Source organism: Streptopelia decaocto (genome assembly GCF_964273445.1).
Source record: "Streptopelia decaocto genome assembly, chromosome: 4".
In the NCBI taxonomy this organism is placed as follows: domain Eukaryota; kingdom Metazoa; phylum Chordata; class Aves; order Columbiformes; family Columbidae; genus Streptopelia; species Streptopelia decaocto.
This window is the reverse complement of record NC_138658.1, coordinates 69,393,251-69,407,845: the sequence shown is the minus strand read 5'-3', so window position 1 is coordinate 69,407,845 and position 14,595 is coordinate 69,393,251. Positions and strand designations below refer to the sequence as shown.

Sequence of the window (14,595 nt, the reverse complement as noted above, 5' to 3'; positions counted from 1 at the left end):
GCTTCCAGCAGACTTCAAGAAAGATGAATCGAATGACCCGGCTTTAAAAACCTTACCCAGAGCAGGTAAGTCGCTGCTGGAACTCATGTGTCAAAACAGAAACATCCTTCCCCAGAGCTGGGAGACACAGCCTGTTCCTCTTTAAATCTGTGCTGCGTGCTGCAGAGCTCTGCATTGTTGCCATGGCAGAAATCTCCCCATAGTAATAACCTCTTTCGGAGAAGGTTAAAGAGAGACAGTGCACATGCTCAGAAATGCTGCACTTGTTCTGTTAGCAGTTTGCAGCGGCCATTTCAAAGAGACCATCACAAAGACGAAAGAAAGAGAGATCAGGTACTGATATTTTTTTCCTTTGTCAGAGGGGGTGACTTTTCTCTTTCACAGAAGTCCGCGCACAGATCCGTCTCCATTCCCAGTTGCACTGCAGAGAGAGACCACCCTTGAAGCCTGTCACGATTATTCCTCGCAGGTAGCAAATAACATGGAATAACTAAGAGGCAGTAGTTAGATGTGATCTGACGTGATTGCTGCGCTCAGGGAACATTTATTTTGCGGTGGGGCTCACATATGGAGCAGAGCTGACAGTGGGGTGGGTGGTGCGTGAGGTACCCTTAAAAAGTTTAACAGCAAATCCGCTTTGTTTTGTTGAACCTTTGTAGTGCTCATGGTCAGCTAGGAGAACAGCCTGTGCTCCTGCTGACCAGGAGGCTTCTGCATTAGGTACTTTCAAAGGAGGCTGGTATTATCCTAATTTACTGCTACTTGGAGACACTCTGCTGCATCCTGTTGCAAAGCCTGGTGTCTTCAATTGTATTAATACTTTCTTTGGTTGCAGGTAATGATTAATTAAAACAGAAAACACAAGTTGCTTGTTATTATTTTAATCCCTTTGTTTAAGGTTCGTAGACATAAAAAAAAGTATCACATCAGGTCACTTCTAAATGGTGGGAGGGAGAGGAAACCCATTCTGAGGTTAAAGGAATTACATTGCCAGGTCTTTTTTTTGGTGTGGGCCCAAACATATCAGTGATTCTACTTGTATGTGTGTGTCTTGCTTCTGAACCATCCCCTACTCTAATGTCTGGGTTGAGGTGCACAGGAAAGGGATGCGTATAATGCTGCACCTTTCTTGGGTGAATTGCTGGTTTGCACGTGCTGCAAGTGTTCATGCAGAATTTGCAGCTTCAGATGAGTTGTGTCTGAAATCGTGGATTGCATATATCCAAGAGCAAACTTGTTCCGTTCTGTGTTTGTGGCAAGATGGGGAAAAACCTTTCCTACCTCCCTCCATTGCCCCTCCAAATGTGACATATAAGTTGTTTAGAGGAGTGCTTGTACTCTTGCCTTCAGCACATGCAAATTTGATGGTTTTATGCAACATCATTTGGTTAGTATGCAGCAACTCAAAAATCAGGAAAAGACAGAATGTTGTCCTGCTTTCCTGGGTTCAGCTAAAGAGAATTTTCATGTGGATTTTGTTGTGTTGCTACAACCTACCCTTATTTGATTCTTCATTTGAACATACAGGAACAGAAGGTAAACTTGGCTGAACTAAGGACCACCCTGGCAGTTTGCCAGCATCCTTGAGACTTGGATTGACATCTGTAATAGACAGCTTGACCTAGTCCAGGTTTCCCATATTCCCCCTTGATCTGGACAGTTTACCTGCTGGATCAAGAAAATACTTAATTTGAAACCTGTGTACTTATATATATATATGTTTACCTCTGTGTGAAGGACGGGTTTTGCTGGACCAGACTGTGCCTGTCTTCAGGGCATGGTGTGGCCTGGCTGTCATGTTCAGGAGCAAATGGATGGCTGCAAATAGAGGTCCGAAGCTCAGATTAGGAGGGGAAACAGAAGGTTAAAGAGTTTTGATGCATTTACCATTAGAAATTCTGCCTATGACTCTGTGGAGGTTTAACAAAAGTATTTTCCTTCAGCTGCTTTCATAAAGGAGTAATTTTTTATGATCAGTGTGGTACATACTTAATGATAATGGCTACCTTTAGTTGTTATACTTGTGAAAAGATGGTACATCAGTAAAGCAAGTGAGTGGGTAAAAACTTCATTTCCAGGTTCAGGTCTGTTTCAGCCAGCTCTATAATCCCTGCAGTTTAGATCTTGAGGTCTAACAGTGAACCAGCTGTCCAGATTCATGTGCCGGTCTGGGACTGTGTAGTTAGAAAAAGGATTGGAGTCACCGAGCAGGCAAAGTTACATCCCAGCTTGCCAATGAAACCAAAAACTGTCTAGGGACTTAGGATTTTCTCCTTCATGTCCAGGGACATCCTCTCCCAGTTGAGTTTTATGTGCACTGCTGGAAAAGCACAGAGAACTTCTGTCCATGCTCTATATCTTCTGATGTTTTTTCCTCTTTCAAAGGAAGACCGCCAGTGCTTTAGGTGTCAGAAACATTAAGTTCTTTGTAACAAAGCCTTGAATCTGACTTGTTTGTGTCTCTTGATAAGCAGAGAAACACTCATTCCCAAGATGCTGGCACCCTGCCTTCTGAGAAGAGTGGCCCTTACCGTTCCATTAGTTGTTGTGGTTGCACTGCTGCTCACAGAGCCCGTTAGATCGGATCAAGAAGCGGGAACAGCCATCCCAGCAGAAAGTACGTACCACCCTGCAGTCCTCTCTTACAGCTTGTACTGTGGTTCTAATGTTGCAGGATTTCATTTCACTGAACCTTGTCCAAATAATTAAAACTATTTGGGACTTGTCTTGCCTATGACGTTATAAAATCACAACTTGATAGCATACCAGTGCTGTTTTTCTCCTGCATCCAAGATTTCCATTCTCTCACCCTTGTCTCCTGTCTGTTGCTGTCTTGCTTGTACCTGAAATCTGCCACTGTTTTGTACCTTTTATTTCTGTCATTGTGTTAGCCCTTTCTATGCCAGGAGTCACCCTGTTTGCTTTTCAGAGACATTTTTGAAACTTGTTTTTTTCAGCTGACATTGACTGTTCATGACATCTTTCATTCTTGGTAATGTCTACTATAATATATTAAAGGCAATAGTCTCTATTAGAAAAATCACAATGAAGATGCCAAGAAAGCACACTTTGTCAGCACTTAATCTTGCAGGCTTCAACCACCTAATTCTCCTTTGCTGGTCTGTGTTGAGTTTAATTTACCTCATAAACATAATGGCAGGTCCTTGCACCAAGTGATGTGGAAAATGCTGTCCTCTCCTTATGCCTGGTATGTATGTAATAACATGAAGGTTGGTTGGTGGTACAACAGTGAAAGAGCAGGTCTGTAATATGGTTCAATGTTTATTTTTTATCTCTTTTTGTTTTTCCTAGCTGGCCAAAGAATTTGGCAGACTCCTTTTCTCCAGCAGGCAGGATTTCTGACTGCTGGTTAGCACACAGATCATGAGCTGGAAGCTCATACTCCAGCTTATCAGAGGCATGTGCAAATCAGTCAAATATCAAGTGTTTGCAAAAAGGCTGACAGACACTGCAGGATTTTCCGACATCACTCTGAATATTCATCCCTGCTTCCTTACCAGACCTCAAAGAGCAAACTAAACCTGCACGCAGAATTTCTCACTTACGCAATATTTCCTATGAAGTTGTCAGAGAGGCGCAGGCACCGGGAAGCAAATAAGAGCATATGTAGAGCCTGACGATTTGAAGACATTTCATTATGTCTATATTTATTCTGTCTCAGTGCTGCTATCTGTTAGGGCACAGTTTTGTGTTACATGACGATCAAGGCAAAGCAAGCCTTGTGACCTTCAGTCTGGGTCTCTAGAGATGGGAACTGTATCTTAAACATTGCAATTAGTCCAGAATGCAGCAGTTCTGCTTATCAGCAACACCCACTAATGAGAGGACATTGTGTTTATCTGCTGCTTGCTTCACTAGCTTTGGACAAAGCTGTATCATATTCAAAGTTACAGGCTAAGTGATCTCTCTTTGTGATAATGCAGTCAATTTTATTTCATTAGCTTTCTATTTAGAGCTCAAGTGAGATTAGGAGACAAGATTTTATAGGGAATGGGCTCATGATTTCAGAGGTAATTTCCGAAAAATCTGAAGATGAGGTTGCAAATGTGCTCAGGGTTGGTGGAGTAAATGAAAGACTCAAGTTATGAATTTAATGTTTCCACGCTATGAACTGTGACAAGAGAAGGATGAGGGGAACAGCAATAAAGGAGGAAGACAATTTTTAATGCAAATTTGTTGAAGTAGTTCTTTTGTCATTGATAGACTATTTACAATAACGTGGTTTGTTCACGAGTACATACATAAGTACTCACTGTGTGGACTCTCTTCTGTAGCTCCTCCTCATACTCAAAATCACTTTTCATTCCTTCTACTTAGTACTTCATGCCATATAGTCATGATTCTGTACTAAACACTCTACTAAATGCTTTCCTAGGTCGCCCCTGTGTTGATTGCCATGCATTTGAGTTCATGCAGAGGGCTCTGCAGGATTTGAAGAAGACAGCATATAATCTAGACACACGGGTAAGGAAACATTCAGTTTCTTTGGTATTCTTTAATACAGAAGAAAAATGCTGTGGATAAAAGTAGGTAAGGTGGATGGATTTTGCACAAGACAGTCAACTGTACTGTCCTGTCTTCTGAGGCTGAGTAATTACATTTCACGTCTCTATGCAATAATCTGTGGAATTCTTCTGCCTCGGGGTATCAGGGACACTAGGAACCCCAGGAAAGAATGAACTGACAGTTCTCAGCCCTCTGTCCTTCTCTTGCCCAGTTACAGCCATTATCACTGCTATTGTCATTCCAAATGCTGAGTGCAAGCCTTTGTTTTTGTGTTAGGGGGAGTTAAGGTGAGAGCATCATTTATATTTATTTGCCAAGAAGAGAAAGCCAGCTCAAACAAAAAGCCTATTAAAATAAAATGCTTTTACCCCTGGGGAGAGGATAAGGGAGAAAACACCTTATAGATACTTTTTTCATTGCTCTGATTCCATAATGAAGAAAAATGCCACAAAGTAGAACAGCACAGGGAGTGAAACTTGTTTGGCTTGCAGTCAGTGTGGAGAATTTGCCAAGGTTGGTATGTTCCTTCTGTGAGGGAAGTCGAAGCTGTCTCTTGCTCCTGCAACCTGTACTGTGTGAGTAGCTGCATCCCAGCTGCTGTGGGAGCTCCTTTCCCAGCTCCTGCGGACCCTCTAGCTGGGTAAGTGCTGTATCTACGCTCTCCCACAGATGTTTCAACAGAAGGCACTCAAACCTTTTTTGATTTTCTAATATGTGGTCAAGGTTGTTTGCAGTTCAAAGCCTGGAAACTGGCATCTTTGAAGAGTGGTTGAAGGTAATCCCCAGCAGGGTCCATCACATTTAGGTGAAAATGCAGGTGCAGGAATGAAGATGCCTTAAATTGTGACATACTACGAAAAACAAACAAACATTCCAGCAGAACCAGATTGGTATGTAGCACGTTTACAGTTAAACAAAATCTGTTCAGTAATTACAGGTCAAATGTATTGTGGGCTTCTTCATTAAGAAATCTCATTAATAAATAAATCTGCTGAGCACTGTAGACAGCGCAAACAACATCTTCAGTTGGTGCTGTAAAGTGGTTCTAGTACAACTTTTCCTTCTTTTACAAACCTTTGAACTTTACACCAGAATTCCTAAGGCTTCATTCAAAAATATCTCAACTGCTGAAATCTTCTCTGGTTTTCCAGCTATGGCTGTGACCTTTATGACACCTACAGCTTGCAGACCCAAGAGAGAAGCTTTATAAAATACAGATATCCTAAGCAGGAGTAGTAATAAAAGCCCAAAATATAGCAGCTGTATTTTAATACTTTAAAGAAAATGAAAATAAAAGACAGTGAAGGAGAGCAAATGAGGATACAGAAAGGGTTTGGTTGAGAGGCATGTCCTGTTACTGTCACAGCTCTAGATTTGCAAGCAAGCCTGAAAATGTGGCTCCATGACATATTCTCACCAAAACAAACCTATCACTTCCTTATCACTTTAAAATCTAAATAATTGAATCCACATTGAGATCTTTGGTGCCTCTGGACTAGGACAGGCCTATTCCAGTCATTAAGCTAGGAATTCTGCCTACATCTTCAAAATACACGGAAACATTTAAGAGTTGAGGATTTCTTGGAACTGCCTTCTACAGTGTTTCAGTTCTTAGTTTTATTATTCAGCTGTGGCCCAATTTGATGCAAACTGGGAGTTTTAAGACAATTGCTTTCAGTCACATATATATTTTACATTTGACTGTTTTAGTCTGTTTCGCTGCTCAGTGGGACAAATGTTTCTGTCCCTGAAAATGTAATTTCCTTTGTTAATATTCCCATTGGAGACACTAATTTCCTTGAAAAACTCTCTTTTGTTTGCAAGCAAGATTTTTAGGTGATGACTCAGCAGCTCCTGACAATGTTGGAGTGGGAGGGATTCCCACAAGGTTAAAGAGAAAATTCCCATTCAATTCCTCCTTCAAATCTCACCCTGCAGTTCTGTACAGAGGAAACCATATCGTTTTATTGCACAAATCAGAGTTTTCACACTTAATTTGGCTCTGTGTTGGTCTGCATGGTGTGCCATGAGCTAGGAGAGGGTTCTTGGGCTGCTGGGAGGGAGCTGCTACCATCAAAACCATTCAGCCAGCTCTCAGCCGTACGGTACCCAGAAGCTGCTTGAGACAGAGGCCAGCAGGGAGCAGCCCATAAAAGACAAATCCTGCAGAACAAATCCAGTCCATGGGTTACACAGTTCACTCTAAGTCTTGCATACTTCTTTCCAAAATTCCAACCTGTTCTTCAGAGTTAACCAGTGGACATTGCATTCAACTTTAAAGAGCTCAGGAACTGCGTTTTCAGCTGGAATTTATCAGATTTTTTTGTAGGTTCACAATCTTCAGATTTTTTTCAACTTGCTTTACCCCACCAGGAGACAATAACAAATCTCTGTGTAAATGGTTTTGTGATCATGCTCACAAAACAGTTAGAAATGCTGTATTTAGTGCCATTCGGTTTGTTCTTTGTTCTTTTCTAAACTGTCAGTGGTTATTTGGAATGTTCAAAGCACATGAAGTTAGACGTGCCCATGGAAGTAAAAACAAAGACTTGGAAATGTTATTAAAGATATATAAGATGGTAAGCAGCCTTGGGGCTTCACTCCCAAGCTGTTGGCATGCTGTCAACCTCCTTTGTTCAAACTATTGCAAATGATGTCAAGGAGATGGTTAGAAGGTGGTGACTGAGCATCTTTTAGGTGATCAGCAAAGTCTGATTAGATCTTTCCAGTTTTACAGGGCAGCTGAAACAATCAAAGTGATACTTGATTTACTATAGAACCACAGGGCTGTGTCTAGTGATTTATCATCTGGGAAAAGACTTGACCAGTAGAGAGCTTTTCCTGTAGTAAGAAGGGAGGTGATAAGCAGGATGGATCTTTCAGCCCAGCTCTGCTCTAAGTGCCTGTAGCTGATGTGGGTCAATGGATAACATGGATTTTCAAACACAGCCTTTAATCACGCGGCAATTCCATCTCATACAAAAATTGCAAGATGGGCAGATTAAGAATGGATTTCACTGGCTTTGAGAGCTGGTAGTCTTCATAATGCCCTTTTTTTGTGTAGAGATTAATCTGGTGAGTGGACATCCCACAGCCAGCGTGTCCCTTGACAATAAGGTAGTTGTCCACTCTTGGATCAGACTCATTCTCAGATACAGCTTCAGCTCATGACAGACAAACTGAGATGAAGATGTCAAGCAGCTCTGTGCTCCATCATGTACCTACCAAAGCCACAAGTGGTCCAAACGACCCGGAAAACCAAAGTGTGTGTTTGCTAGAGAGGAGGGATTCCTGAATTTCCCTTAAGCAGCCCTGCTGTCCCTTCCCTGGTTCTAATCCTTCTTGCTCAGGTAGGCTGAGAGGTGCAGGCCTTTCCGATCATACCCAGCTCCAGCTCCAAGAAGTTCCCAATCCACCCACGTTACACCGCGGGCAGCAATTATTTTGATGAACCCCAGTTCAGCTGTGGGACCTCTGCTCTCGCTGGTTTGGGACTCCTTTCCTTAAAGAGTCCATCAATCCCATCTCATGCTTGAACTGTGGTGGCTGTATGCCAGCTCACCACCTATTGTCTATTTTAGTCCCCAACAGCATATTAACAATAACAACAGTGAAGCAAGATAAGTTAAAACAGAGGTAAATTATGCCTTACTTTCTCTGTATAACTTACAACAGTGAGTCCAGGCTGTAACACTCTAAATTTAATCTTTTTGAGCCTGTTTTTAAGTAGAAATGAGAATCGCTGATGGGTTTGTGGGTTTTTTTTAAACTTCTTGTGATCTTGAGAGCTTATGCTCCAGTTTGTGCAGTTGAAGTAAGATTGTAAGTACCTTTAAACAAAAATAATAGCACCCAGGCACGTACTGAATATCCTAGTATAAAAACCATGAATGTGTACCAGACTGAATTTCTCCATGTCACAAGAATTATTACCATGTTGGTATGCCAGTTAATCACACAAAAGCTAAATTATTTTGCAGAGCTGTAAGCACTAACTCTTAATTGTTACCTTAAGCCTCATCTCATACAACCAATCCCAAATCTTAGAACAAAAGGAAAGTGGACTTCTCTTTGGGAGCTAATTAGTTTTACAGCACTGATGGTTTTTGATGTTGCTTTTTTCCCCTTCTCTTATAGACAGAAACTTTGCTTCTTCAGGTGGAAAAGAGAAATCTGTGTGACTGTGTAGCTGCAAATCTGCTGAACTGAATCCTGGAGGCCAGCTGAGGAGTATCACCTGTTCAGCGGTTTTTAAAAGGCAGCTGTATAAAATACAGCTTTATGGAGCTCATCTTGTAAGCATGTATAACCCAATGTACTGAGGAAATTATGGGGTTGTGTCTTATGTATTTGTCTGCTCTGTTTTGTTTTGTTTGTTGTTTTTTTTTTTTTTTTTAAAAAAAGTACTCTCTTTTCATATCCACTGGGTTGCCAATAAGGGCTCAGTTCAGTAAATCTGTTACTTGGTATTAGAGTGGGGGAAAAATTTACCTGCTGTTATTTTTAAATCACAGCTGGCCAAGTGTAACCTACAAGATAAATATGGCCAGCAGTGGTCTAGAGACACTTGCAGCTGTTTTTTGTCTCTAATACGAACATACCTCTGTGGCGACTTACCCAGTTGTATTGAGACAGGGAATTGTGGTCTCTGTAGGCTTTGCCTGTGTATTAAAGATGGTGAAAGTCCTTTCTGTTTGTTGTCTGCACTGTGACCATGAGCCAGCACTGTGCCCTTGTGGCAAGGAAGGCCAATGGCATCCTGGGGTGTATTAGAAGTGGGGTACTTAGTAGTTCTAGAGAGGTTCTCCTTCCCTTCTACTCTGCCCTGGTGAGACCACATCTGGAATATTGTGTCCAGTTCTGGGCCCCTCAGTTCCAGCAGGACAGGGAACTGCTGGAGAGAGTCCAGCGCAGGGCAACAAAGATGATGAAGGGAGTGGAGCATCTGCCGTGTGAGGAAAGGCTGAGGGAGCTGGGGCTCTTCAGCTTGGAGGAAACTGAGGGGTGACCTCGTTAATGTTTATACATACGTAAAGGGTGAGTGTCAGGAGGATGGAGCCAGGCTCTTCTCAGTGACAATGAACAGTAGGACAAGGGGCAATGGGTTCAAATTGGAACACAAGAGGTTCCACTTAAATTTGAGAAGAAACTTCTTCCCAGTGAGGGTGACAGACACTGGAACAGGCTGCCCAGGAGGGTTGTGGAGTCTCCTACTCTGGAGACATTCAAACCCACCTGGACACCTTCCTGTGTAACCTCATCTGGGTGTTCCTGCTCAGGCAGGGGGATTGGACTGGATGATCTTCTGAGGTCCTTTCCAATCCCTGACATTGTGTGATTCTGTGACCACATTTGGGCATGTTGTAGTTCTGTCAGCAGTAATGTGTGATATGAGGAGGTATATGTGTGCTGTACCTGGCCCAAAACCATTTAGTGCTGAGTTTTCTGGTATCCTGCATAAGAATATTGTCTTCTTTAATTAAAACCTTTAATTTCTTCCCCTCCTTCCCTGGATACTCCATTCTTAACCCACTATATCTGTAAATAGCTTTACCTTAGCAGGTCAAATGAGAGTAGGAAAAGGAGAATAAGGGCATGACTAGGCAGCCTTGCCAGCTGCAGCTGTACCAAATACTGTCACTAGCAGCTGCTGAAGAAAAGTTACCAGCTCCCTGCAGTGCCAAGTTGCTCCTTCATGAGAGTCCTCCTCATCTTACTTCAGGTGAAACACACGGGTTCAGTCACTCACATTTGGTCCATTCTGTGATGGACTGAACTCTGAATGTTTTGGTCTTTCCTTGTGGTTGACTTTGAAAGCTGCTCTTTTTTGTTCCAGGCATGAAGAAAGACTTGTATACCTGAAAGCTGAGATGATTTTTATCTTCAACTCTGCTACTTTAGTGTAAGATTCTGTGTCCACTCACAAGCCTGAATTAGGCTGAGGAGTTTGAGTAGACACTTAAAGTTTATTTATGTGACTTAGAGCCATCTCAAGCCACTGCAAAAGTGGGGCTGTGGGGTGATAGCTTGGCTTGAGGATGGGGTGGGAGGTGGACATCTGAAGGCCAAAATCTCTTCAGCTGAATCTGGAAGAAGGTGCCTGCCTGCAGACTTACTTCTCTAACTAAACTGGTGGGACTTTCCTGGAGTAGATGAGTGAGGAGACACAACTCTGCCAGTGCAGCTGTAGGTATGGTAACAAACAAATAGGGGAGAAGGGGATCACGATAAACAACCTGAGTGGCTTGTCAGGTCTGTCCACAGCTAAAGAGGCGTTGGAAACCCGATGCCTGCACACTGAGAAGTGCAGCGTGCTCTTCCGCATGGGACCAGGACGTAGGCCGGCACGGAAGCTCGGTGTGAACTGGAGAGGGGTTTCTGATGTTATATTTTCAGATTCCCTCGGGAGCACCTGTTCTGTGTGTTTTTCACTAGGCCCATTCACACAGTGTGGGAGTGCTGGCTCTACTCAAGTCTGGTTGCCGGGCAAAATAAAAATAACTGCTCTCAGACAGGGGGAAGGGAGAGAAGTCCTTCCCTCGTGCGTGGCAGAGCGTTTGCTGGACTTCTTGGAGCAAGGCCTCCTTTTGAGGGCTGCAGCTGGTCCTGGCTGTAGCAGAATGGCTTCCCAGAGCTTCTTGGCTTTTGCTGCACTTGGGTCATCCTCATCTTGTTCTAGCTTGTCTTTGTTCCTCTCCTTCGCTCTGGACCTGCCTTGTCTCTCTGTTGCAACTTCATTTTCCCATTCCAGTCTGGCATTGGCTTCTTTCTAGGCCCAGAGATTTCTCGGTGAACCCCTGCCCACCCCATCCTGATGACTCTGTGTGTAGTCACTGCAAGTGTGGGTGGTGGGGCTGATACTTCTCAGATCAGCAGACCCTTTAGATCCAGCTGGCAGCACTGCTGGAGCAATGAGCGGCACTCCAATTTACCATGGACTGAGTGAATGTAGTGCAAAGCAACACTAGTATCTCATTCGCTGTCTGGTGAAGACATTTTGGGGAAAGGCCTCTTTTTACCTGGCAAGCCAACGTTCACATTACAGAACTTGTAGAAAGTACCAGAACAGTTCAGGTGGTGAAAACTCTGCTCCCAAAGCTGAGTTGACCTGTGGACTGTCCACCAGGATGCTCTAAGCTCACCAGCTCATTATAGGTGTGGGCAGGAACCCAGCCATGGTGAGCTGCTGGTTTTGCCAGGCATTGAGTAATAGATGTTCTGCCACAACTGGAAACACCTGTAGATCTTGATGAATTTTTCCCTTCAAGTCTGCACAGACACTTGGCTTGGAACAAAAGAAAATCTGACCATGTGGAAATATTTTCCTTCAGTCATTTTGCGACACTTCTGCCTTCTGATTCCCATTGCCAGAACTGGGGTAGTGAAACAGAGGACACAACAGCTGTTGCCCCAAGAGAAATCAGCCAGGAAGGGGACAGATGAGAAAAAGGGAGTAACTTCCTAATTCTCTTACTTGGAATCTGACAAAAAGTTAAGATTCCCTTCAGTCTTCAGAAGATCCATTAGAACCAGGAATTTCCTAGTAGAAATTTAAAGGAGCTGTATGTTCTTTAAAGCCCACCTTACATACTTTCCTTTAGTTGTTCTGTATTACCTCTTGTTCAAACCCACTAAAATAGCAAGAGAGCAGAAGACAGCTAATATGCCACCAGTTCTGATCAGTGATTGGCAGGGAGGTCTGGGAATTGCACCCAGCAACCAGAATATCTGTTCTGGGCAAGCGAACAGGAACTTTTGAAGGATTTGCATATATAAACTCAGGTTTAATATGACACAGCAACAAGAGTCAAGACTAATTTATAGAGCAAAAGAATACAGCAGAACCAGATAAACCACTGACAAAAGCAGCTGGGGTAATCCATAGTAATGTACAGACCAGGAGTCTTCAGCCTAGACAAGAGATGACTGAAGAAGGAGATGGTAGAAGCCTCTAAAACTGTGAGTGACCAGAGAACGACTGTCTGCTGCCCCTGCCCAAACAAGATCTGGGGTGCACTGAATAAAACCAAGGGGAGGCAGGGTCAGAGCAAATAGGAAAAAGATGCTCTTGACCTACTGCATGTTTCAGTCATGTAAGTCCTCACTGCAGGGTGTTGCTGATGCTAAAAATTTACAAGGGTTTAAAAAGCAGCTATTCAGACTCATGTCTGAAAATCCTATTGCAGTGTTAACTATAGAAACAGCAACTTTGATTAAGGAGGTCCCTGAGCCACATGTCATTGCAGGTTAACAGTGCTGTAGGAAGACATTGTAGTTGACTTAGTTTTATATTTTTCCCTACATGTTTCTTATTGGTCAGTGCCAAGGACAAGACAGCAGCCTCAGAAGGATTTTTGGTGTGATCTGGTGCAGTTGTTCAAACGTGTAGGAATGAGCCTCTTCACAAATTCATAAAGCAAACCTCCCTGTACTCCTTTTTATCCTTTAGAAACAAGCACTTTTAGGAAGCCTTGAAGTTCTGGGTTTTGCCGTTGCCTGAGGACAGGGCACCATTAAGTAGGCCAATGGCCCTGTTGCTGCAGCCCAGGACAGTGCAGGGACCACTCCAAAGGGAAGAGTAAAGGCTCCTTTTTGAAGGGAAAGAAATGGTGCTGAGAAACATTTGCTTACTGCCAGGAAGGAGCTATACAATTACTCAGATATTCAGGTCTTCTACACGATGTGCAAGCCCAGTCCTGTGCAGCTTTCACTCCCTGCCCTGTGGCCTTTTCTCTGCTTCTGTCTGGGCTTTTTACTCAAGCTACTGTCCTAGTTACCTTTTGTGCCAGCCACGGGAAATGCAAATCATCCCTCCTGTGCCAAAAAGAAATCTTGCAGCAATGCACTCGTGAGTAGCAAACACTCGTGCATGTGAATCATAGAGTCATTTTGGTTGGAAGAGACCCTTAAGATTGAGTCCAACCGTAACCTGACCCTTAAGATTGAGTCCAACCGTAACCTATCTCTAGCACCCAACCATGTCCCTAAGAACCTCATCTAAGCGCCTTTTAAAACCCCTCCAGGGATGGTAAATCCACCACTGCCCTGGGCAGCCTGTTCCAATGCCCAACAACCCTTTCCATGAAGAAATTTTTTCTAATATCCAATCTGAACCTTCCCTGGTGCAACTTGAGGCCATTTCCTCTCATCTTATCGCTTGTACTCAGGAGAAGAGACCAACGCCCTCCATGCTACAACCTCCTTTCAGGTAGTTGCAGACAGCGATAAGATCTCCCCTCAGCCTCCTTTTCTCCAGGCTGAACAGCCCCAGTTCCCTCAGCCGCTCCTCATCACACTTGTACTCCAGGCCCCTCACCAACTTCGTCGCCCTCTCTGAACTCTCCCCAGCACTTCAATGTCTTTCCTATAGTGAGGGGTCCAAAACTGAACACAGGATTCGAGGGGCAGCCTCACCAGTGCTGAGTACAGGGGGATGATCACTGTCCTGGTCCTGCTGGCCACACTATTCTTATGCACACCAAAAAAATGTCTGAAAGTGATTGTTGCTGTGGTGATGCTGCCGAGCTGGGCAATCTCTTCCAGACTGATGGTCCTATGTGTCTCATGGCTCTGGCACTGTTTTGTCCCTTATCTTTCTTCATCTACAGATACAGTATTTTCTCTGCCCTCTGAAAGCCTGACATTTTTAACATGAAAAATGGAAAGCATTAGTACAAACATGTATTCTCTTCCCATCACACTTTAAAATGCTGCTGTGCCTCCTACAAGAAGTACATTTCTTCTCCTCAAAATCCAAAGGTCTCTGTTAAATGCCAACTTTTGTTTCATATGTGTTTAACAGGTCGATCAGAACACACATGCATCCTTCTCACTGTACACCTCATCCTGCTTTATTCCCTGTACTACATTATGTGCTTGTCTCTTGCTTTGTGACTGCACTGAAATCTGTCTGGGGCAAAGTTGTCTGGAAGGTGCCCATCACACCTTCAGGTGTTGTGAACTTATTAAATAAAAATCACAATGTCAAATATGCTCTAGTTTCAAGCATAGTATTTGTTTTTATGTATAGGTTTGCAGTTTAATCTTGACGTAGATATTCCTTAACCT

General features: G+C 43.3%; 1 protein-coding gene across 1 annotated transcript; it reads left to right on the top strand.

Moving 5' to 3' along the window:
- Positions 1-288: 288 nt before the first annotated feature.
- On the top strand, positions 289-9,052 carry LOC309439113 (NELL2-interacting cell ontogeny regulator 1-like). The gene is made up of 4 exons (XM_082051251.1): positions 289-333; positions 2,475-2,617; positions 4,397-4,485; positions 8,665-9,052. The coding sequence occupies exons 2-4, from the start codon at positions 2,494-2,496 to the stop codon at positions 8,734-8,736; spliced, it is 285 nt and encodes a 94-aa protein (XP_081907377.1). The 5' UTR covers positions 289-333; positions 2,475-2,493; the 3' UTR covers positions 8,737-9,052.
- Positions 9,053-14,595: the final 5,543 nt, after the last annotated feature.